We start from the raw sequence: 26,733 nt of genomic DNA on the forward strand, positions 1-26,733 counted from the left end.
GAACTGAGAGATTTTTGTGACAGACTGAAACTGCAAAGAATGGTGATAGCGGGGTGGGAAGAAGAGGAAGAAAAAAGAGATACAGAAGATACAAGAAGAGAGGACTGGCAGCGGGTCGGGGGGAGGGGGGGTCCGGGGGTGGGGAGAGAGGGGATGGAGAATTAAGTAAAAACGCTGCTTTTTTCTTCTTTTTTTTTTTTTTTCTTTTTCTCTCTTCTTTCTCTCTCGACCCCCCAGGTCCCACCTTTGTTGAAATAGTAGTTCCTCTGGAGCTTTGGTTGAGGGGGGAAGTGAAGATTTTAGTATCTCCCTGAGTCTTGCGGATAGAGAGAGGGGTCCTGGGGAGGTCGGAGGAGAGGCTAGCCGACCATGGGAGGAGCTTACGCCCAAAGTACCAAATCAATGGTGGGAATAGAGCCACAAATGATTTATAGGCAGTATCTAAGCCTAAAAACGGGTAGGGGGAAAAAAAGAATGAGGGACGGGAGGGGGGGTGGGATGGGAGGTGGGTTGGAGGGAGGGAGGGAGGGAGGGAGGGGGGGAGGGGTTACTGGGTTAAAACTCTGCTTGATAGTAGGTATAAAGAGGAAGAGGCAATTTGGAAGAGAGATAGAGTGAAATAAGAAGGATGGAAGAAATACAGTTTATAACCTATAACGTGAATGGGCTGAGTTGTCCAGGGAAAAGATTTAAGTTGTTTAAGGAGTTACATCACAGGGCAACGTCAGTGGTATTCTTACAGGAGTCACACTTTGAGTTAGAGGCAAATGTGAAATTGAAATCTAAATATTATCCAACATGGTACTACACAGATTCTCCAATTAAAAGAGCAAAAGGGGTTGCAATAGGATTGGCAAAGAATATGAGATTCGAGTTGGAGGATAGAATGACCGATCCTGAGGGGAGATTTTTATTTTTGAAAGGTAAACTTCAGGGGATTGAGTGTACATTAGCCAATATATATTGCCCCAATAAGAAACCGGAGATGTATATGAAGAGTCTGCTGAAAACATTGATAGAATTTAAAAAAGGGCGATTGATAGTAGCAGGAGATTTAAATTTCTGTATGGATCCACAAAAAGACGCTACTTCTTCTGTCCAAAGAGAGGGGGGTAGGTCTCTGAGAGCTTTGAAAAAAGTGATTCACGAGTATCAACTAGTGGACACTTGGAGAATTATGCATATGAAAGACAGAGACTATACCTTCTTCTCTAATGCACATGAGACATACTCGAGATTAGATTATATTCTAATAGATCATCAACTCATTGAACTTCTGGTTAAAATAGAAATAGAGACAAGAACGTTCTCTGACCATGCCCCTATCGTAATGAAAATGGGATGGGGAAGAAGGTGGACTGGAGGCTTAGGGTGGAGGTTAAATGAGGCCCTTCTTCTGGATGGGGATATAGCTCAGAAGATCGAGAAAGAGATTAAGATATATTTTAAGGAGAATGAAACAGAGGAAGTATCGATAGCTACAGTTTGGGAGAGTCATAAGGTATTTATAAGAGGAATCCTGATTGCGGCAGGTGCTAGGAAGAAAAAAGAAAGAAGAGAGAGGGTCAGTGGGCTTTTTAAAGAAATACTGGACCTGGAGCAGATCCACAAGAAGAAAATAACAAAAGATACAAGACAGAAGTTAATGGATAAAAAAGAGGAGTTAGAGATGTTGATGGATGAGGAGAAGAGAAGAGTTTATAACAAAGTCTTAAGTGAGAGATATAGATGGGGAGATAGACCAGGAAAATACTTAATGAGAGCTTTGAACAAAAAGAAAAATAGGAACTATATAGAAAAGATAAAAAGTCCCAAGGGGGAGTTGGTCCATTCAACTAAAGGGATTATTAAAGTGTTCACGGATTATTATAGAAAGTTATATAATATCAGTCCCCAAGGCTCTCCAAAAGAAACTCGAGAGGGAATTAATGAAAAAAGGATGATATATTTAAAAAATGCGGGACTACCAAAACTAAGTGAAGCTCAGTTGAACTCCTTGGACGTGGAAATTTCCCAGGAAGAAATTAAAGCAGCATTAAGAAGTACAGGGGGAGGAAAAAGCCCAGGCCCGGATGGTTACACAGTTAAATATTATAAGAAATTCAGTGAATTACTGTTACCCAAGCTGAAGATGTATATGAATGCTTTGGGAGGTGGGATGGAGGTGAGGAGAGAATCTTTACAGGCCCATGTAGTACTTATTCACAAGGAGGGAAAACATCCCTCTCAGTGCTCCAGTTATAGACCAATTTCATTGTTGAACACAGATACCAAACTGTATGCAAAGGTTTTAGCAAACAGGTTGAAAGGTCTAATGTCTGATTGGATCCATGGAGACCAGGTGGGCTTTGTACCAGGGAGAGAGGGTAGAGATAACGGCTTAAGAACCCTGATGCTCATTCAGAAAAGTAGAAAAGGGAAAGCCCCGGTGGTGCTCTTGTCAATTGATGCAGAGAAGGCATTTGATAGAGTGGATTGGGGATTTATGATGGACAACTTAAAAGCGCTGGGGATAGGAGATAGAATGTGTGAGTGGATAAGTAAATTATATAGGGATCCTACCGCAATCATTAAGGTAAATGGGGAGAGATCAGACCCCATTGGGATGTCTAATGGAACAAGACAGGGCTGCCCACTGTCCCCTTTACTATATGTTTTGTCACTCGAACCTCTGTTGTCAACAATTAGGTATAGTGGAGCGGTAAAGGGAATTCAGATAGAAACTATAGAACATAAAGTAGCGGCCTTTGCGGACGATTTATTGTTCTATGTGGGGAATCCCCGAATAACACTCCCAAATATAATGAAGATCCTGAAGGAGTATGGTGAATTATCAAATCTAAAAATTAACCCAACAAAAACAGAGATTTTGAATATTAATATACCAAAGAACGAAAAAGAAAAGATACAAAAAGAATTCCCCTTTATATGGAGAGAAAAAGATATAAAATACCTAGGAATAAAACTCACTGTCTCATCTAAGCATTTATATAGATTAAACTATATTTCTCTGATAAACGAGATTAGGGAAGAATTAAAAACATTAGAAGGAGGAAACCCATCCTGGATAGGACGTATAAACCTAGTCAAAATGGTAATTATACCTAAAATATTGTATAGATTCCAAATGGTACCAATTAAAATTCCAGAGGCCTTCTTTAAGATAATAAAAAAAATGTTAACAAGATATATATGGAAGAATAAAAAGCCAAGAATATCATATGAAATATTAAGTAGGACTAAAGAGAAGGGAGGAATGGGTCTGCCAGATGTCAAGAGATATTATAAAGCAGTGGTCTTAGCAAGAGTATACGACTGGACATTTAACCATAAGGGGAAAAGTTGGGTAAAGATTGAAAATGATCTTAGTGGGATTAGATTGAGTAAGATGATATGGGTTCCAGCACAGTTTAGAGGAATTAAAGAAAGCACAAGTATTTACACTTTAAATGTTTTAAGGGTATGGGACAACTTACACAAAAATATGAAATGGGAATTTAATTCTATACTAATGCCTCTTACAAATACTGAGTACTTCCCTCCGGGAAAGGATAAGATATCAGGGAGATGGTTTAGAAAGGAAGATACCCAACTGAGAGATGTTTTGGTGGAGGGGGAATTGAGACCATTTAAAGAATTAACAGAGAAGAAGGGAGATATCTTCACTAGAATAGATGAATGGAAATACCATCAATTGAAATGTTTTATAGGAAATCTCCCGAAACCCCTGAGATTAAAACAGGAGTGGAATTTGTTTGAAAGGCTGTTAGAAACACGAGGGGATGGGAAGCACGGTATTGCGAAAATCTATAGAATACTCACAGAATTAGACACAAACACAAAGTTAACTTTTATAACAAAATGGGAAAGGGATATGGAAGTAGTGTTTGATGAGGATAAACAGAGAAAGATATTTAGACTGATACACGAGAACGTTAGCATGAGAGAAGTTGAGATTAATTATAAGTGTGTGACACGATGGCACATTACACCGAGTGTTGAGCATAAGATGAATGGGGAATGGGGTTAGAGCTTGCAGAGGGGGAGGAGGGGGGAGGGGGGGCGGGTATGGGAGGGGGTGGGTCGGGAAAGAAAAGAGTTTTTAGAAGGGGAAATGTAGAAATGTTATAAATGTTTATATGTGAATTGTTTCCTTCATGGATATTTGTAATAATATGAAAAATTTATAAATATTTAAATTAAAAAAAAAAAATACCTCCAATTTTCTTTGTACGTTATTACCAACTTTTAACCATTTCAATTATATAACTTTATTTAGTAGGGAATCACTAGACCAGATGCACACAGAGAGAAACATCAGACTGTCGCAAGCATATTCAGTTTATTCATGTATAAATCGCAGAAATGTGAAACCTTCATTAAGGTCTAAAGGTGTTCTAGATCCCAATCTATAAATCTATCTAGCTTCTGCTCTCATCAGCATTCTATCTAAATTGCCTTTTCTCTGTCCCAATTTATTGTGCTTCATTAACTAACATTTTAGACCATTAGGTTTACCCCTATGTTTAGCCCAGAAATGCCTCGCTACTGGTCTATCCTTCTTCAAGAGTATGTCATTTATATGTTCCAGGGCACATCACCTTAATTGTCTAATCGTTAGGGTTGCCACTTCATCCCTTTAAAACCAAACACATATTAATTACACAGGTTGTGAGGTTAATTTATTGCAGATAAAGTACTAGGTGAGTTTAATTGGCACCTTAGGCTGGCCATACATTATGCAATTTTCTTGAGAATATTATTTTAGATGTATCAAAAACCATATAATATGAGGTCAAGCCTAAACAACGCTTTCAATTGTATCCAATTAGGCAGGCCCTTGCACTACATAGTTGAAGGTAAATCTAACGAACATTGGGCAGATGTTGGACAGAAAATTGTATAGTGTATGGCCAGCTTAAATCAGCCTCAGAACTGGTGTAATTAATATGTGTTTGGTTTTAAAGGGATGAGGTGGCCACCCTACTAATTGTTTTCCCAACATGCCCACTGCCAAGGACAACTGGCAACATACAGTATATAAGACCACTAGAAAGGTTTTATCTGTATTTTTCACCAATTTTTGGGTTTGTAAATCGAAGGAGCCATCCCCTAAATTCTTTGCTTGCAGATAGGTGACAGATGGAGAAGGTGGTAGGCAGTTTCACAGATATTTATTGCCCAAGAGAACCAGCCAATAGTTCTGTAAGATGTTGTAAATTTCTCCAGATTGTTGAGAGTAGATGCCTATCAGTCGCACCACATTATTATTATTATTATCGTCTTCTTGCAGTGTTGGTGTTAAAAACTAAAGACAGGTTATCATTATTGACCTCCAAAACAGCGATCAAAAATCTGAGAATATTGGAATCTCTACAACGAAAAAACGAGATGGGAAAATGTTGAAATGAGGTGCCCTTTTACTGATCTCAAGCTTAAGAGTGACTATACACCACCTTTCCCACAGGGGAGTAATATCCAGCAATTCAGGAAACTGCTAGAGAATGATTTAGGCCAGCTTTGGAAGAGAAGAGTTACCCTAGGTTCACACCTGAGCATTTTCTGCAGCGGTTTGCAGAAACACAGTACAGTCCATTTAACATGATTTTCTATGGGAAATGTTCACATCAGTGCATTTTCACCCGATGCGTTTTTTGGAAAGGGTCAGAGACTTTTCTAAGCACAAAAAGTTGAGTTTTTGGTTCTATAGACTTTAATGGAAACACTGCAGAAAAGCATGTATTGCGTTTTTGCTGCGTTTTTCATTTTAAATCTGCCTAGGAAAAAGAAAAAGATAAAAACAAACTGCAAAAAGCATCAAAAACGCAATGCAGAAACACAACCTGAATAGGTGTGAACCTAGCCTTAGGAAAGATCACAATCTAACACCTGGTTAAATGAAGGCTTTAGAGATGTTGCAAATTAGTAAAGAATTTGTAATGAACCCTGCAGATAAGGGTGGAGATGTGGTTCTGTTAGACAAGAACCACTATTTAAGAATGTATTTATTAATTCTCGGTAATGAGAATAATTATTCAATAATAGCTGAGATCCTACCAAGGAATACTTACATAAAATAAAACAGATACTTGATAAAGCAACTCATATGGAACTGATTTCAAAAGATGAATATAAATTACATTCTTAATATCAATCTGACAATTGCAACATTTTATGCCTTACCAAAGGTACATAAAAATCAACAAGATCCACCAGGTCGCCCTATTACATCAGGAAATCAGAAATGTAACTGAAAGAGCAAGTAAATACATGTACAGGATACTCTGGCCACATTTGTATTCTCTATCCTCATAAATAGAGGATACTTGTGACTTGATTAAGAAAATAGCTGACCTTACCCACATGGAACAAAAATGTATTTGAAATATATTTTAAAAATATTCTTCCCAAATATATTGACATATATTTGAAATACTCAATATATTCATATTCAATATATTTCAACATATATTTCAATACATATATATATATACTGCATGTTGAAATGCGTTTTTTATATATTACAAAATATATGAAATATTTTTTTAAATATATTTTTTAAATATACTCTTCAGATTTTTTTTAAACATATAAAAAAAGTAATTTTAACACATATTTTTACATATATTTGTAAATACATTCCAAAAATGCAGATTAAATGTATTTTTAAAGACATACAGTATATTTGAAAATGTATTTTTAACAATATTTTTCATATATTTTGTAATAAAAACGCATTTCAACATTTTATATATATATATATATATAAATTGTAGTATTTCAAATATATGTCAATATATTTGGAAAAAATATTTTTAAAATATATTTCAATTTTATTTTTCTTCCATGTGGGTACTATCATGTCAGATACACTATTCGCTAGTCTACACGTAGAAGCAATATATAATACCATCAAACACCATCTTGAGATAGCTGTAAGCACATACATTTTTCAGCTCTATAATTCTTTTGTCCTTGAACTCTTACATTTTATACTGACCATAAATATTTCCTGTTCAATAAGACCATGTACCAGCAGACAACTAGCACAGCGTGTGCATCCTTTTCTTAGGTTGGTGGGAAAACACGATTGTATTCTCGGAGGAAATGCATGAATACAGCTTTAGAATCTTGCTGTGGGCAAGATTCTTGGATGACGTGTTTATATTATGGGATGGCAGTATCTTAGCTATCAGTCGCTTTTTGGAGGTACTTAATGCCGAGATTGGCATGTACTTCACAAGCGAGATCCAAAAAGACACCATTCTTTCTTAGGCTTCACACCTATGCATTTTTTAGTGGTTTATGCTTAAATGCACTATAGTCCATTTAACATGGTTTCCTATGGAACATGTTTACATCTATGCTTTTTAGAGCTGTGTTTTTGGAGAGGGTCAGGGACTTTTTTAAAGGTTTTTGCTACAATAGAGTTCAATGGAGAAGCTGCTGAAATGCACGTTTTCTGCATTTTTGTTGTGTTTTTATTCTGCCCAGCAACAAAAAAGAATCCACTTTAACAAAAAAAAAAAGCTGAAAAAATGCAAAACACAGTAGAAACAAGTAAAAAAACTGACACACAAAAAAGCAAAATGCACTGTAAAACGGACAAAAAGCATTGGTGCGAACCAAGCCTTAGATCTGAAGATAAGTAGAGATAAAGATGGACAAATTGAAATAACAAGTTATTGTGAATCATCAGCTAATAATCTTTTGCATTGTTCCAGCCATCGTTCCAAATTACTGAAATGTGGAATTCCTATTGGGCAATTTTTATGAGCACAACGTAATGGCTCGTGGCAGGGTGCCTTTTTGGATGAAAGCAGGACTACTTTTAAAAAGTTCATGGATAGGAGCTACCCCAAAATACATCTTTTTAGATCATTTTGTAAAGCCAGAGATACTTCAAGAGACTTACTAGTAAGGTAAAAAAAAAATATAATAATCATGTGGTGCGACTGATAGGCATCTACTGTTGACAATCTGGCAAAAATGACAACATCTTACAGAAATATTGTCCGGTTCTCCTGGACAATAAAGATCTGAGAGACTGCTTACCACCTACTACATTTGTCACCTGTCGGCGAGCCAGGAATTTAAGAGATGTACTGTTGCATAGTCATTTTGAACAGGATAGAGGGGCCAAGCAATTGTCAACATAGCTGCCACAGAAACCTGTTGTAAAGCATGTCCTTTTGTTCTCACAGTGAAGGATTTGGCGAACCCAAAAAACAGTGAAAAAATGCAGATAAATTGTTTTTACAACTGTTGTTCCAGTGGGTTTATATGTGTTGCCCGTTGTCCACTATTTTATGTTGGGAAAATGATTAGACAACTAATCATAAAAAGAAAAAAAAAAAAACTAAAAACCTTCAGATTCTAGATTGTGATATTATACATGTCCTTATATAGTCTATAAAACAAAACCAGCCAAATGGTAGGTGATAATCAGTAAATCACTGTTGTGCTGTGCAGCAGTCCAGCAGCTCCATGAGGAATAACCCCATAGGTGTTGTAGGGCAATATGTGATCCAATAGTCACAGTAAAGCCGGCCATACACGGGTCGAATTCCAAAAGAATTTTCTTTCGAAAATCTTTTTCTAAGAATTTTAGTTTGAATTTCGCACCATTAGTGGGCCACAGAAATGGACGATTTTTGAGTAACTATCAAATTTGAGTGATTGGGCATGTTGGAAAGTTTTTGAAAAATTAACAAATTTAGAATCAAAGATGAAAGAATCGTGCGAGAAATGTAAATGAAAAAGAAATAAGCCAGCGCTGTGACCTGGAAAGAAATGAAAATTCTTGGCCACGAAAATTCTTTTCTGTTGCAACATGAGGTGAAATTGAGGGCTTGGTTGGTCAAATTTAAAAATCAATGGTGACACCATCAGATTACAAAACGCATGAAAATTCCGATTTTCTAAAGAAAATTTGTTCGGAATTTGATCCATGTATGGCCTGCATAAGTGCTTAGGAAAGCTGATGATTGTAAAACCACACCACACTAAATACAAATCATAAAAAACATTTATTGACATACTGCAAGTTCACTCTTTAACAAGGTAATTGATAATAGATCCCCATATTAAAACATATGTATGGAAAGCCCGTACCTAGGCATAAAAAGGCATGAGGTCTCTACTACAAGTTATTATAACAATTATTCCATGCACATAGAACCCCAGATGCCACTAATAGTAGATAAGGGCAAGCCAGTGATGACATGTGGTTGTGGGTCTCAGAAATAGATTACCTCCGTCAGATGAGGATGGCAGAAACTGGATGCTGGAATGGTATAAGATGTGGGATCGTGTGGATGAATGGCTGGATGGCCAGCCACAAAAGTGGATGTAAATGTGCAGACAAATCGCTGGTGTGTGGCTGATCCTCAAGGCCATCGCACTGGAAGTGACGTGAGAAACCCGGGAGATGCCGCTGACCGAAACTGGATGTGATAGAAAGCTAAGCAGAGGCTGGAACTGAGGCTTGGGCTGTCATCTTGATTACGCGTTTTGGGCACTTTGTCAAATCATGTGTAATCCACATTTACACCCCAGGGCCATGGATAAGGTGGTTACCACCAGTCCTTCTGTACAGGGCCCAGGCCAGAAGGGGGTCCCAGGCAACTAGGTGAAGGGGATGTGGGCAGGAAAGGTGATCAGCACAGCATGGGGGGCAATTACTGGAACCGATCCCCTGTATGGCAGCAACTATACAGCAGTTTAACACCCCGGTCACATCAGTTGTGACTTGGCATGCAGTTTGCATGCCATGCGACTTGCAAATCGTATGCCAAGGCACACCCTATTGACCGCTATTAGAGCAGTCATATCGGTGCGGTTCCGATTAGGTCAGTGCCGCACCGATTTCTAAAGTAGTGTTTGCGATTTGCATAGATATCTGTGTCAGATATCTTGCAAATCGCACTTGAAATCAGCAGGTCACCTGATTTTTAAATTGTAGGACGATTTCAAAATCGGCTTTGATGTGACCGGGGGCTAAGGCTGGCTATACACTATACAATTTTCTGTTCAATTTCTGCCCAATTTCCTTTGGATTTACCTTCAACTGTGTAGTGCAAGGGCCTGCCTGATTGGATACAACTGAAAATATTGTTTGGGTTTGACCTCATATTATGGTTTTTGGTAAATCTAAAGCAAACATCTCAAGAAAATTGTATAATGTATGGCCAGCCTTAAGCTGGCTTCTTCCCCTCTCCCTCCCACTGACTTTCAGCTGCTGTAGAGAGAGCCATACAGGGGATCGGTTCCACTAATTGCCCATCCGCCACACCCATCACTCTCCCTGTTCACCATAAATTTCCCCCTGCTGCCCAGGCCCCTGTGTGTCCCCACCCTCCACATTGCTGCCGGCTTCCCTCCTCTCCTTCCCACTGCCAACTGCAAGCACACAATAGGATCCATCAGGATGGAGAATAAGAGTAGGGTCCGGTTAATATTTCACATTTATCAGCCCCTTTTTTTCCTGAATTTACATGAGTGATCGGTACCAACCACTCACTGTGTTCATTCATACCTGCAACATAATAAACTGGGTTTTTTTTTGGGGGGGGGGGGACCCTGTCAGGTTGGCTTTATGGGGCCATGTGGTTTCTAACAGCTGCCCTGTTTACATCCACTTATGCGGCTGGCCATCAGGCCATTCATCCACACGATCCTGCATCTTATACCAGTCCCACATCCAGTTTCTGTTATCCTCATCTGACAGAGGTAATCTATTTCTGAGACCCTATCTTCTATTAGTGGCATCTGGGCTTCTATGTGCATGGAATAATTGGTATAATAACAACTTGTAGCAGAGACCTCATGTCTTTTTATGCCCAGGTACGGGCTTTCTAAACATGTGTTTTAATATGGGGATCTATTATCAATTACCTTGTTAAAGACTGAACTTACAGTGTGTCAATAAATATTTTTTAAGATTTGTACTTCGTGTGCTGTAGTTTTACAGTCATCAGCTTTCCTAAGCGTTTACTGTGGACTATTGGATCACCGATTAGACAACTAAGGCAACGTGCCCTGGAACATGTAAATTACATACTCTTGAAGAAGGATAGACCAGTACTGAGGCATTTCTGGGCTAAACATAGGGGTAAACCCAGTGGTCTAAAATATTGGATCATGTAGGACATTAAATTGGGATAGTGAAAGGGCGATTTAGATAGAATGCTGCTGAGAGCAGAAGCTAGATAGATTTTAGATTGGGATCTAGGGCCCCTTTAGACCTTAATGAAGGTTTCACATTTCTGGGATTACAGAAATAATACATGAATGATTATGTTTGCTGCAGTCTGATGTTTCTCTCTGTGTGCGTCTGGTCTAGTGATTCCATAATAAATAAAGTTTTATATACTTGAAATGGTTAAAAGTTGGTAATAACATGCAAAGAAAATTGGAGGTATTGATCTAAACTTGTATAGTACAATTGATACGATCGATAGTAGTCTGCCAACTGCCCACAGGGGGGAGCCCTGGTAGTATGATGGAGCTCCTGTCTGAATTGGATTCCTGTTTGCCCCCTAGTGGGGACTAAAATATATAAATAAGAGTTATGGTGGCCGCCTTCGATGCACATGGTGTTTTGTGTTTGAGCACATGCTTTATTTTAAATGACACTTTTCACTCCTAACAAAGCCCTTTTATGGGTAAAACATGTTGAGTTTTAGGGTTGGGATGCTCACTTTTTGATGTGCTTTAACCCAGGGGTGTCCCTAGGGTTGGTGTCACGCGGTGCGACACTTGGTGACATCCCCTCCGACGATCCCCGCAAAATGGATCGGATCTGCGGATTGAGCATAGTGGATCATAGTCCGATCCATTATCCTCCCCAATCTGCAGATCCGATCCATCCTGCAGCGATTGTCAGCATGCAACCTATGTGGGGTGACACCAGACCTGCTCCATGAAAAGGTAAGTTGTAAAGCATCACCGCAGGATGGATTGGATCTGCGGATTTGGGGAGCATAATGGATCAGACTCAGATCCATTATGCTCAATCTACAGATCTGATCCATCCTGCGGGGATCGTCGGCTTGCTTTACAACTCACCTTTTCGTGGAGCGGGTCCGGTGTCACCCCGCACACACCACCTGCACCTGCCTAGGGACGCCACTGCTTTAACCAATTGCCCTCCTGAGAATTTCCCCCCTTCCTGATCAAGCCATTTTTTGCGTCACGGCGCTGCGTTAGTTTAACTGACAATTACACGGTCATGCAACGCTGCACCTAAATTAAATTTATGTCCTTTTTTTCCCACAAATAGATTTTTCAGTGGTATTTGATCTCCTATGCGGTTTTATTTTTTGCACTATTAAAAAAAAAAAAAAACAATTTTGAGAAAAAAACAATATTTTTGACTTTTTGCTATTAAACATGTCCAGTAAAAATTAAAAAAAAAATGTTATCATAAATTTAGGCCAAAATGTATTCTGCGACATGTTTTTGCTTAAAGAAAATCCCAATACATGTAAATTAATTGGTATATGTGAAAACGTTTACAAATGGTGGTATAGATACTGGGATTATTTTTTTACTAGTAATGGCTGTGATCAGCGACTTATAGCGGGACTCTGGCGGGCATTCTGACACTGGGGGGGAACTGACTTGGTGTCACTGACATCCCCAATGACACCAATACAGTGATCAGTGCTAATAAAAAGCTCTGACACTGTACTAATGACACTGGGCAGGAAGGGGCTAACATGTGGGGCGCTCAGAGGGTTAACTGTGTGCTGTTTTGCATACTGGGCTATGTTTTTGCTTCACTGTATGCAAGTGTGCTTACAGTGGCTTTGCATGACTGTGCTATGCACAGCCATGCAAAGCAGTGTGCCGGAGCTGACAGGGGAGAGAACTGTTTTTTTTACAAACACTTCTCTCCCCCATCAGAGATGCTTGGCAATCACCGGCAGGAACCTGGTGATTAACAGCCGAGGCCGTGAATGGCAGTGCATGGCTCACGCGCACCCCCTATCTGGAAATGCTAGATCATGTATATATACAGTCATGGCCGAAATTGTTGGCACCCTTGATATTTTTCCTGAAAATCAAGTATTTCACACAAAAAAGGTATTGCATTAACACATGTTTTGCTATACACATGTTTATTCCCTTTGTATGTATTGGAACAAATATAAAACAGAGGCAGAAAAGCAAATATGACATAATGTCACACAAAACCCCAAAAATGGGCTGGACAAAAGTATTGGCACCCTTAACTTAATATTTGGTTGCACACCCTTTGGAAAACATAACTGAAATCAGTCGCTTCCTATAACCATCAATAAGCTTCTGACACCTCTCACCCGGAATTTTGGACCACTCTTCCTTTGCAAACAGCTCCAGGTCTCTCTTATTGGAAGGACACCTTTTCCCAACAGCAATTTTAAGATCTCTCCACAGGTGTTCAATGGGATTTAGATCTGGGCTCATTGCTGGCCACTTCAGAACTCTCCAGCGCTTCTTTGCCATCCATTTCTGAGTGCTTTTTGACGTATGTTTGGGGTCATTGTCCTGCTGGAAGACCCAGGATCTTGGACGCAAACCCAGCTTTCTGACACTGGGCCCTACAGTGCGACCCAAAATCCTTTGGTAATCCTCAGATTTCATGATGCCTTGCACACAGTCAAGGCACCCAGTGCCAGAGGCAGCAAAACAACCCCAAAACATCATTGAACCTCCACCATATTTTACCGTAGGTACTGTGTTTTGTTCTTTGTAGGCCTCATTCCGTTTTCGGTAAACAGTAGAATGATGTGCTTTACCGAAAAGCTCTATCTTGGTCTCATCTGTCCACAAGACGTTTTCCCAGAAGGCTTTTGGCTTACTCAAGTACATTTTGGCAAACTGTAGTCTTGCTTTTTTATGTCTCTGTGTCAGCAGTGGGGTCCTCCTGGGTCTCCTGCCATAGCGTTTCATTTCATTTAAATGTCGACGGATAGTTCGCGCTGACACTGATGCTCCCTGAGCCTGCAGGACAGCTTGAATGTCTTTGGAACATGTTTGGGGCTGCTTATCCACCATCCGGACTATTCTGCGTTGCAATCTTTCATCAATTTTCCTCATCCGTCCACGACCAGGGAGATTAGCTACAGTGCCATGGGTTGCAAACTTCTTGATAATGTTGCGCACTGTGGACAAAGGCAAATCTAGTTCTCTGGAGATGGACTTGTAACCTTGAGATTGTTGATATTTTGCCACAATTTTGGTTCTCAGGTCCTCAGACAGTTCTCGTCTCCTCTTTCTGTTGTCCATGCTTAGTGTGGCACAGACAGACACACAATGCAAAGGTTAAGTGAACGTCTCTCCTTTTTATCTGCTTTCAGGTGTGATTTCTATATTGCCCACACCTGTTACTTGCCCCAGGTGAGTTTACAGGAGCATCACATGCTTGTAACATTCTTATTTATCCGCAGTTGTGAAAGGGTGCCAATACTTTTGTCCAGCCCATTTTTGGAGGTTTGTGTGACATTATGTCGAATTTGCTTTCTTTCCTCCCTTTTTTTGTTTTGTCCCAATACACACAAAGGGAATAAACATGTGTATAGCAAAACATGTGTTAATGCAATACGTTTCGTGAGAAATACATGATTTCCTGGAGAAATATCAAGGGTGCCAACAATTTCGGCCATGACTGTACATGATTTTGCGCACCCCTGCCACCCTGTAGCAGTACTTCTGCTATAGGGTGGACAGGAAGTGGTTAAATTATCAGGGGATGCCAGATAAAACTGAAACACAGTCTGGTGTGGGAAGCACTCATTGGTATGACCCGTTTTGGATAGAAGTAAGTGAATTTTTCTTTTCATGGAAAACCCAATTTGAATACTCCTAACAGGTTTTTTATCCCCTGCATCCACCTGCAGGTTCATAAATTTTTGCCAACATACGTTATTTTAGCTGTGTATGAATAAAAGTTATTGACGCTCAGCTCTCGCATGGATTTATCAGTTGTGATTCCCTTACAGTAGCCTCTAATTAATTTGGTACTAAATAGTTGGGCAAATGTATTGGTTTATAAGGAAATATTAGCTGAACTGAATGTATTCTCTCTTGAGAAGAGGAGATAAAAGTGAGATATGATCATCATGTATAAATACATAAGTGGTCCATATAGTGAACTCGGTATAGAATAATTCACTTTCAGCTCATCACAGAGGACAAGAGAGCACTATTTATGTCTGGAGGAAGCGAAATTTAACCTCCACATACTGAAAGGCTTTTCACAGTGAGAGCTGTGAAAATGTGCAATAGGCTCCATCAAGAACTAGTTCTGGCCAGCTCAGTAGACTGTTTTAAAAGATAGCTGATTGCATTCCAAAAAAGCAAACATATAATTAGATATTAACATTTGTAGGTACAGTTGTGCTCAGAAGTTTGCATACCCTGGCAGAAATTTTGGCATTAATATTGAAAATAAGACTGATCATGCCAACAAAACTGTCTTTCATCTAAGGATAGTGATCCTACAAAGTCATTTATTATGACATAGTTGTTTGGCTCCTTTTTTAAAACATAATAGCAGAAATCACCCAAATGGCCCTGATAAAACCTTCACATACCGGGGAATGTTTGGCCTTGGTACAGATACACAAGGTGACACACAAGGGTTAAAATGGCAATTAAAGGTTAATTTCCCACATCTGTGACTTTTTAAATTGCAATTAGTGTTTGTGTATAAAGTCAATGAGTTTGTTATGTGGATTCACTGAGCAGGCTAGATACTGAGCCATGGGGAGCGGAAAAGAACTGTCAAAAGACCTAAACTGTCAAAAGATTTCAATTTATATAAAAAGATATCCAAACCCTTGAATATGTTAGTCAGTATTTTCAATCACTTATTAAGAAGTGGAAAATTTGGAGATTTCCTGATACCGAGCCAAGGCCAGGTAGACCAAGAAAGATTGCAGCCACAACTGCCAGAAGAATTGTTTGGGATACAAAGAAAAATCCACAGGTAAACTCAGGAGAAATACAGGCTGCTCTGGAAAAAGACGGTGTGGTTTTTTTTCAAGGAGCACAATAAAATGATAATTGATCAAAAAGGAGCTGCATGGTGGAGTTGTCAAAAAGAAGCCTTTACTGTGCCATTGCCACAAAAAACCCCAGTGAGGCGGTGTCAAGGTGTTGTTTGTCATATTGTAAGCAGGCTTTTTGTGGCATTGGCGATAAAAGGCCCAACATGACAAAATTTCACGATTTTTGACAGGGCATGCAAACCTTTGAGCACAACTGTAAAAACACCAAAGGTTGTTGATCCAGGGAATATTCAACTGCCTTTTCTTTCCTGAAATTGTTTTCACTGTTGGAGCAAATTAGTCCATGATTAATAGGGGTTTTGGCCTTCCTCTGGATCAACTGTGAGTATAGGATTGTGTATGGAGGTTTTCTATTTAATATTTTTTTTTATTGGTTGAACTAGATGGACTTGTGTTGTTTTTCAACCTGACTATGTAACTGTGTAACAGATTAGAACACACGTGAACACTGAAGGACAGTTAGAAAAGTAACATGCATTCCAGCCTTAAGCTGGCCATAGATGTATAGAATTTCAAAGTAACAGTCTTAGGAAATTTCATACCAAAAAATCAGAACATTTTGTTCAAAAGGTTTTGTTTGACATTTTAACATTTGATTTTGGAATGAATGGACTTTAACAAATGAAAAGCACATACACTGATAGAAATTTGTTCAAGGAATTTTTTCCAACCTGCCCCTTCACGTTTTTTCATTACTGTGGTCAAAATGAACATTTTGACCACAGTAAAATTTTGCGCACAGAAGTACTGCTACAGGGTGGTAGGGGTGCGCAAATTTGACCCCACTAATGATTAGAAAAAGGAACAATCTTTCTTAGAACATTTTTTCCTAAGATTTTCCATTCAAAATGTTACGCATCTATGGACAGCTTAAGGCAACTAAGTATTATAAAAAAACAAACAAAGATGAGAAAGGTAAACATTATAAAGTGAGATACTGGACAGCACATGGTTCAGGAGATCCTTAGGGATCCCAAGATCCACAATGCCTGAACTATGACCTGTTTCTAATCAGAACTTAAATATCAGCTTTGGATTGACTGATCCTTAAAGATTTCTCTCCTACCTTTAAGGCAGTGTTACGTTTCAGCCGTTCTCTTAGAGATCGCAAGATAGGCGTCTCCTTAATAGGAACTCTCTCTTCTCTCACAGCAACAGTCTCTTCTTTCTCCATCTGACTCTCTGCTCCATCGTCACCTAATCGTCCTCTGGACCTTGATTTCATAAGCTTTTTTTTGCTAACTTTTGTGGTTTTGCTTGCTGTCCCATTATCATTGGTCTCGTTCAGAGTGCGCTGTGTTTCTCGGAGAAAGAAAAACATGATGCCTCTTTCTCCTTGTAGTAGTGTCTCCTCTCGAACTCCACTTTCATGTAGCAGAGATAAACAAGAGACTTCTGGTGGACCTTCTGCTACATCACCGTAGCATGTTCAAGTATTAAATATCAGAAGATGAAACCTCACCATCTATTATGTATGACACAGGGTAATTACTAACCAGTCAATCTTGGAGATAGTGGGAATTTTATAAGCCTGCTTGTGTGGGTTTATCAAAAGGAGTGTTTTTTTCTGTGATGGTAATTGTTTTGCATGCTGCTTTTTGGAGCTCAGAATGTTATTGATTATGGTTGTTTAGAATTTAATTTTCCATGACTTCCTGAGAAGCTGGACAACTGCTAAGATGTAGAAGAGTGTGACTTTAATGGTGGTCACATGGTCTTTGAAGTATTCTGTCACAAAGCATTAACTGATCAATATTTAAGCCAAAACTAAGGTTTAAAACTTTTGTGCTTCTAGCGGTGCCAGACAAAAAATGTCCTAAGGAGCAGAATCAACTAGGTTATTTTCTGGAGCTTGTAATAAATAGGTCCTTTCTTTTGGAGTAGCACCCTCCTAGTTAATGTAGGGTGTTAGGCAAATTTAGTTAGCTCCTCTGTAGTCAGTGGAGCAGGGGTTGATTGCTCTAGTCTGCTTGGTGTCTCACATGCTGCTGATCTGATTGCTTCCTCCTGTATTTTAGAGAAATCTAGAATTATATTAGGAGGAAAAACAGAGGAGGCACTGTGTGACTGTGTGTGTAGCTCTGTTTTTTGTAACAAGTCATAGTCACCGGTCAGCAGTAAAGTGTGGTGTGAGACATTTCTGTGCAGCTCAGTGTGAAAGAGAAGAGTAGCCAAAGAATTCAATTCAGCAGTTCTGGGGTATCCCATGTTCCCCTTACCCCATCCAAGTTCTACAATACTATAAAGCCTCAAAAAACACCTCTAGACTGTTCTATTTGAGTCAATGGAGATTGATAAAATGCTGTGTGCCTGGCTGTGTGTGCACTAATCATGGGGGAAGAAATCATTTCTCCAGCAGCTCCTCCAGGGGTGTTCTATGTTGCGAATGTGGTGCCCAACCCCTGCCCTTCTCATCAACTTGTGACAAAAGACCAGCCACTCTCAGCACTTGGCACAAAAATTTTCCAGCTTGCGAGGCCACAGACTGGATGCCAGCAGCCTGAGAGAGATTGTCACTGATTTAAGTTAATTAACCTCCCGAACGGTATGATTATGTCAATATTTCTGTGCTCAAAGCGGTACATTTTTTTACATGGAAATATGTTTTTTTTTTTATTGTAGGCCTGTAATTCTTAGGAATAACTCACTGAAATTTGTCCGAACAAGAGTCTAGTAAACATCCCAGGTATGATTAAATTTGAAACATGAAATCATAAATTATAATATAATATTAAATACAAAATAATAATATAATAAATTTAATTCAATAATGTAATCAAACCAAAAACACTGAAATTTGAAATAGAGTGCCAAGTTCGCACATCACTGAGCTTAGTCGCAAAATCGTTTTCAGTGTCTGACAAATTTCCCCACAAATCATTATCACTCAATTCTGCAAGTGGTTCTAATTTACTATCGCTGTTCTCTAGCTGGTCTAAAACCGCTTTTTGGATACCATGGACGTTTTTCCGTCTCCAGGCAGAAAAAACTAAAAATGCAGGCAGGGCACAGGACAAAGCACTAGGGACAAAATGTATGTGAAATGGTTTGATACAGTAATGTTATACTGGTGTGATTTTAGTGTATTGAGTGAATGTAACATTTTAAAATCTTTGAATTTCCCGACGGTTCCGTCCCCCGTACGTCTTGTATGTCCCGACACTCGCATGGAACGGAACCCGGAAGACAGATGCCACCATCGGCTGGAGGAGATGGCCGGGGACGCTGCAGGGGGGACATCGTGGGAGCGCAGGACAAGGTAAGTGCTAGAGGGAATCCCAACGCTGCAGGGTAATCCCAAGTGTAGCTCGGGGTTACCGCTTCTGGTACTGAAACTTAACCCTGAGCTACACTCGGGAATACCGCCAGGGGGGTTAAACAATTAACTCTTTAAGCTTCCATCAGCACCTTTTGACTGAGAAGGCGGAAACTCATAATCTTAGCTATAACAAATATGAAAAACATATGTCTGTACACACTGTCACCACAGACAGGTATATTCAGAGATTTGTCACATACAGTAGCACTTCTCAAGAGACAGGGATCCTTTATTTTGCATTAAAAGGCTTATTCACTTTTCAAAATAGGGTTTAATAATGAACAGTCAAAATGGTGCAAATAAAATATTTACAGAAGAAAGGTGTTACAAAGTAGTAAAGAAACCATAAAGCAACAGAGAACTAAAAAGGATTTGAAAATGAAGAATACTTGCGAAGTCCTCGGTTTTAGTCCAATTGTTCAAGCAAAAATAGTGCATTGACTCTCTCAAGTCTGGTTAGGTGTTCTTTGGTTGATGTTAAAACTAGAGCTGTCGGAGGGTCCTGACATTTCCTTTTTCTTTTGTATCAAAGGGATTTTGACAGAGACTATCTGACCAATTACCCAGTTTAAGGGGTGGTGGCTGGGAGGTCATCATGTTTATGACTGTATCGTAGCACTCCCTTACACACAGTATCTTGAATTGGCCTGTCACCCAGGAGGGAGGAGCAGGGGAGGACTGACCATTTGAAAACTCGGGCACTGCCCGAGGGCCCGGGATCAGTAGGGGGCCCCATGAGATGCCCCTGGTACCTTTCTCATAGGCTTTTTTGAGTTTGGGCAAGGACACAGGGGCCCCATGATCCCCTATTGCCCGGGGGCCCCATGAGTTGTCAGTCCGCTCCTGGGGAGGAGACTGCTTTCTCCTCTTTTGTATGTGCTAACTTAGCCATGTATGACCTTGATTTGTATGATAGTCCCCATTCAAATATATCCTTAATATTAATGTGTCTTGGTCCTGTTGGATTTTGTGAATAGTGTGTGTATTTTGTTAAGTTGTGAATTGGGCAGAGGTCTCGAAGAGGTCGACCACACCTAGCTGCTTTCTGTGTAGATGTTTTATGGAATGCTATGTGTGCCTAGTGCTGTAATTGCCCTACACATCATGTGTGACCGAATAGACATATGTTGTCATTTTTTTACTAGAGGAATGAGAGAAGTGTTAATTTGTAGAGTATTTTATGGTCTGTAGAAACAGACATCCTGCCAGGCCTCAATTAGCTGTTTACAGCTCTGACCAACACTAAAAAGGGAAACCGTGAAACCTTCTATAAAACCATATAAACATGTAGTGCAGCGCTACATCTATGTGACTTTAATCATTTATACCAGTGAAACACAATAAACATCACCAAAAAAAAAAAAAAAAAAAAAATATATATATATATATATATATATATATATGGATAACGACCGTATAACCATACGTATGAATAGTAAATGTCCCACAGTGGTATGAATTATTCCAATGTTGAAATTCAAATAAATAGGTGACTTCTCTTAATCTCAGTGTGACTGTAGTCCGGTGTCATGCGAGAAAGAATGATAGAAATGCACACTCACCAGAGGCGCCTATACATCAGATAAGCCTGAGGTCCCCTCAATTCTGGAGAAAGATGCAGCCTGGAATGGAGCAACCTCTTCTACAACTTCTAGAGGTCCCCTGCGGTGAAGGTCTGCAACAGGTATAGAGATACCTCTGGGCCCTGGGATAGTCACCTTGGGTTCCTGGGGGATTAAGTGTTTGAACCAGAGCACAAAATGGTGCCCATAGTGTAGTAGTTCACATATAAAATATTTTATTTAGTAAAAAAAATGAATGAACACACATTCAAAAGATACTCATGGGTCAATATGGAATGAACCATCTGCAAATAGGTAACATGGAATGAAATTAATTTGCAAATAGGTATGTAGCCTATAAGCTGCTGGGTGCACTAACCGGCTAGTAACAAACTGTGGCCGCCGGACCTACGTGATCTGGCGGCGTGACGTCTCAGCGTGCGGTGCTCCTCCTTAATGCATTTCATACCCACCGTACATTTTCAAAAGGGGTGTGTGCCAATTCACCCCATATGTCTTTAGCCTAATTTCAATAACAAGGTCTGTCTTGGAAATTCGCTTTAACGAATTTCTCCTTACCGTGAGTACTCGCAGTTGGATGCGCAGAAATCCCCCATAAAGCTGTGCGAATCTCGTTTACCACGACTGCAGCTAAACTACACGATTCCTGCCCATCCAAATACTTTGGTTCTGTTGAAATGTAGGTGATTGGAGCTCCGTTACCCTAGAATGATCACACGACACTCTAAGGCTGGTTGCAATCCACATAAGGGCTGATTTTAGACCCAGCTCTCTGTTTTATTAAAAATACACACATGCCCCCCCACATGAATAAAGTCAATCCCCTCCCACCGAACAATGCAATGGGGAGTGCCTATACACAGGATATACATTCCAATTGGAGCATAGCCTTTCCTATTATCTATCACTGGTCCTCCCCCATGAGCCTTCTGAGGTCAGCAGACTTCCTCCCATTCCCCCCCATGAGCCATCTGAGGTCATATTTCCTGTCCTACTAGCTTCTATTGGTATGTAAATTCTCTGCACAAGCATCTCCTAAAAATATCAGTCTGTACCTGGATGGGCCCGATACGATCTTTATTAAAACACATCCATCCAAGATACAGTTCAGATTAGTAATGGCTTGTAAGATATGCATAAGCCTACACGTGGAGTTCACACCGCTTGCGCCTTGCGTTATGAAGCCCACGTGGTACTATGCTGCTGATATGTGGATACAGGCCCACGGTCTACTGACAGCAGCATTCGCATCGAATGCTGTGGTGGTATACACGCCGGTCTATAAGCGCAGATCTGCCATCTCATCCATTACCAAGCTGAGTACTGTAATACATACATTGTACATGCGCATGGCCCAATTGCAGCCTTCAGAGCTTTAATTAAGCCACACGAGAGACATATGAATAACACGAATATATGACACATTTAAAGTTCGACCAACAATACAAAATTTCCATGACATTCCCTCCTGTTTTATCATATTCTCCTCGTGTCCCTTCTTGATCTTCTTCAGCTTGATGGGTGTAGTCTCAAACTTCAAAGAGTTCCTGTAGTTGTCCCTGAGAATAAAAGCTCCACGGGGTACCTGAAACAACAAGACCCGACGCAGACTCGACGCAAACAGGCTTGATTGAAGCGATGATCCTCAAGAGCGTTGGAACCTTCACTACAGGAAGGCTCTTGCAAAAACCACAAACAGACTTGTGGTATGAATAAAGCTTGTGATCCCACGGTGGTCTGGGGAGATCCAGCAATAGATTCTCAAATTGCCCCTGCAGACGGGGCCACACAAGGCTGGTCTCGACCCAGACAGTTTTCCAAATCGCAGACACAAACCATGATGAGGCTTGAAGCTTGCTTGAAGGTCTTGGAGAATGTGGTCTTCAGAGAGATAAATTAGAGGGAAGCCAGGACATAATCTGTAGAGAAGGTGGATGGTTGGTGAGGTCTTCCTCCGATCAGTGGTTGGAGTGGGATCCCAGGAGCGGGCATGGAGATGTGGTCGTCTGCCCGAGCTTGGTTTACACGGTCGATGAGGCAACAGGAACATCTCACCGCGGCATATAAAAGGCAGATGAAAAAGAGAAGCATCAGGATATACACTCCCACTTCCTTCAACCAAGATCCGATGGAGAACAGGAAATCCCCCAATCCTCCCAAACCCTTGAACGGATTCCAACCCTCACTAGCTATAGCTCTAGCTTTTCCCTGTAGTTCACTAACTTTGTCCATATGGGCCTGGACCTTGTCATCGGTGTCTTCTATCCAAGTACAACAATCCTCTCCGATGAACTCACAGAACCCCCCTTTGGCGGCTAAAAGATAATCAAGGGCCATCTTCTCCTGAAGCACTAAAATTCCCATCTGCCGTTGTTCTTGGGCAATTTCTCTGACAGCCTCTACGGTCTCGTTAAACATACTATCCACGATGACAGAAAAATTGTTCAGGCGCTTCATAAGTTCTATTCCCCATCCTGTCCATGAGGGGAACCAAGCCCATGCCTGGTCGCTCTCAGAGAACAGCTCTCTGCGAACTCTCCCTGCCATCCTTACCTTCTTGTGGACCATCAACTCTTCATGATCCATCACTACATAGGATGCGGGGACTAGCTTTATGAGGGCACACGAACCTTTCGCGTTCTGGGGAAATGTTCTATAGGCTGCCGAACCACACAGAAAATAGTATGGACCTGTCAGAGCAGAGCAGGAAGAGTTCCTTGTTCGGCCTCTGGCACTGAGCAACAGTTGCACAGACTGGGGGATTGCTCCCTCAGTCTGCACATCACATCCGTCCTTCCAACACACGTGGTCTGGTCGGTCAGTGTGGTTACTCAGAAAGGAAGTCTGGTTAGTCAGATTGACAGTTATACCTCCCTCGCAGGTGGTAGTCCCAACAAACTTGTTACCTGTGCCAAAGCTGATGTTAAAGCACACCTGAGGGCTGCCTAGCTGCCCAGTTACCCATAATGGACTGGTGAGGGCCCTACAGGAGCTAGAGCTAATATTGGTGCTGAAACTGATGTTACCTGCTAAAAATGTGTCATTAAGTTCTACCGACAAATGTCTACGTGGGGGCTGACCAGGGGTCCCTTGCTTTTTCATGCCGACGCGGATGTCATATAGGGCATGAACAGCGGCCATTGCGGACATGTGATGACTGGGTGGGGGCTTAGAGCATACCCAACAGTTGGTTTTGTTGGCGGTTCTGGCTAAACGCAGGTGCATTTTAAATAAAAGGTTGGGGTATCTGCCTTCTTTTCCTCCGTTCACACACATGTAAGACATACAAACAACAAGAAAAAGGAAAATGACACCCCTCATTCTCTGGTGTAGCTGAAAAGCTTCTTGCAGTGGCTTGCGTGCACCCAGTTGTCTCGTCCCTCGAGTTTGAGTGAGGTAGGTGTCGTCAGCTGGACTTGGTATGGTCCGGTGAACCGTGGCTCGAGTCCGGTTCTTTGATGTTTCTTTAGGACGACCCAATCACCTGGCTCAATAGAAAGAACACCTGTTATTGTATTTGGATCGGGGAGCGATTCGCGAACCCGATGGTGTATCTTCTGCAGCTCCCGTTGCAGAGATTGCACATAACCTGTAAGCTGTGAATGCAAAGACGACAACTGTTGAGGAAAGTACAACCCTGTTTTGGGAGGTCCCCCAAACAACACCTCGTAGGGTGACAGCCCATGTGGTTGCCGAGGGGCATTCCGGATGGAATAGGGGGCAATGGGGAGACACTCAGGCCAAGGTTTTTGGGTATCGGAAGACGTTCAACCTTACCGCTACTCTCGGGGTGATATGGGGTGTGTCGCCGCTGACTCCAGTTCCACCAAAGAAATGCAGTCGTGTCCTTTGGAAGAGAGGTTAATAGTGGACAAAGAAGACATGTTAGCAGAAGAGGTGTTAGTATTGTTAGTCGTGTTGCAAAATTCAGCACTGTCATTGCTGTCCTCCCCCCCCTTCTCATCTTCCGACACAGGAAGAAGAGAAGCTGGGTTAAGAATAGTGCATCGTTTGATAGTGAGGTTAGTAGGGGTTAGGAGGGCTTTCCCCTGAGAGGGGTACCTTGCCTTGGATGTCCTGTTTTCGCAGGACCGTTCTTGCTGCACCGGTGTCAGTGAGGCAAGGGAGGGGATATTTTAATTCCTCTAGAAAAAGATGGATCTGGGCCGACACCGATTTGTCAACTTCCTATGAGAATTCATAGGAGTTACTTACCATGGTGGTCATAGGGGCGGAGGACTCATCAGGAATGAACTGCCACCGACCTTTAGGTAATTGGGGACAGCTCCTCCTCATGTGCCCCGTTTGGTGGCACTGGAAGCACCTGGGTGGGGGCCTATCCTTCCTGTGACCCAGATCCCTTGGTTTTTCGTGTGGGGTCTGGGACATAAGAACTTTGGCCTTGTCTTGTTTTCTTCTATCCATTTCCCTCTCTATTGCCGCAAGAGTGGAAAGGATAGCAGGGATAGACATCTCATTATATTCGGGTCGGGCCAGAACCAGCCTTTCCCGAATTTTAGTATCGATGCCTTCCAAAAATTTGGCCCGCAACAGAATGTGCGTCGCGGTCACCTTTACCCCTTCAGTTGGAGCATCAGGTCCAACTTCCAGATCCGCATCCAGTGCCGTCTGCTTGAGACGGCGCCAGAAGCAGGCGCTTTCCTCATTAGGACCCTGGGTGAGCTTCATCATGTCCGTAGTAGAGGTAGCACCATACATTTCTGGAAGCTTTGCCTTTAGCTGTGTACAGAACTCTTTGCCCCCTGAAGTCATCTCCTCATGCGTGGTTATAGAGCACCCTGCAATCACTGTACTGGCCACTTCCATGCCCACCTTTGCCCGTAGGATCTGTGCACAATCTGACCCGCTCATACCATAGCTGAACTGGTTTTGTCCAAACATTCGAGCAAATCCTCTCGGATTGACTCGATAGTCCGGGAGCTCAGCCAGAATAGTGCGGATCTCTGCCGGGGTGAAGGGGACATGCCAAACTACCCGTTCCCCTAAAGTCCGTTCCCCCCGTGCATTGGGAGGACCTTCAAATTGCTGCACCCTGACTGGATAGGCCTCGGTCCGGGAAGAGTGCAAGGGCTGACCCAGCTTCATCGGTGGGCTTAGATTAACCACCTCGCTTACTGCACCTTCAGGTTTGAGGTCCCTCAGATCAGGGTATAGCTGGGGGGCAGGGGTCTGATCAGTGGTTCGTAGCGCTTTGATGCAATCCGCCCTGTTTCTTAACCGGGTGTCTATTCCCCTTGATTCACAGATAGTCTGCAAATCGGTTGTTGAGAAGGCTTCGTAGTTGGAAACAGAAGGAGCTGGGGTGAAGCAGGGAGAAGGGAGAGGTAGAGGCAGAGGCTGAGGCATAGATACAGAAGACACAGAAGGTACATCAAAAGTGACGTCACTAACAGAAGAGACAGGTGCAGTTATACTTATCTCAGCCACTGTTGGTTGTTGGGGAACCCCAGCAGACCCTGATCCTGCCTGCCTTAGTAGAGTCAGCCCTGAAAGAGCTTCCTCCACCTCTGACACTGGATCCTCCTGTTTTATTCCCTCTGGAGGCCAGGTATACATCACCTGGTTCTTCCGGACAGACACCAGTTTATGTATGCCCTGCTTCCCTAATTGGATTGACCTGTGAAGCCATAGCTGTGCGATCTCTAGTTCTGATGCCTGCATCCGTGGTTCAAATTCAGAGATGAATTTTTCCCACCTCCATGCGTCAAATGTACCTTCCCGGGGAATTTCCCATCTGGTACCCTTCGACCAT

At 41.5% G+C, this 26,733-nt stretch overlaps 1 protein-coding gene across 2 annotated transcripts in view; it reads right to left on the reverse strand.

Moving 5' to 3' along the window:
- Positions 1-17,443, reverse strand: part of CABP2 (calcium binding protein 2) — a 157,979-nt gene extending 140,536 nt beyond the window's left edge. Inside the window, exon 1 of one of the 2 annotated variants that reach the window (XM_089687551.1) lies at positions 17,125-17,443. In XM_089687551.1, coding sequence (XP_089543677.1) covers positions 17,125-17,379 — 255 coding nt within the window. In that variant the 5' untranslated portion in view covers positions 17,380-17,443. The remainder of the gene's footprint in view (positions 1-17,124) is intronic. The other variant, XM_089687550.1, reaches the window with a different exon arrangement.
- Between the last annotated feature and the right edge of the window lie 9,290 nt (positions 17,444-26,733).

The sequence above is a fragment of the Staurois parvus genome, unplaced genomic scaffold, assembly GCF_062004578.1.
Source record: "Staurois parvus isolate SC_StPar_1 unplaced genomic scaffold, SC_StPar_1.0 ptg000430l, whole genome shotgun sequence".
Taxonomy (NCBI): Eukaryota; Metazoa; Chordata; class Amphibia; order Anura; family Ranidae; genus Staurois; species Staurois parvus.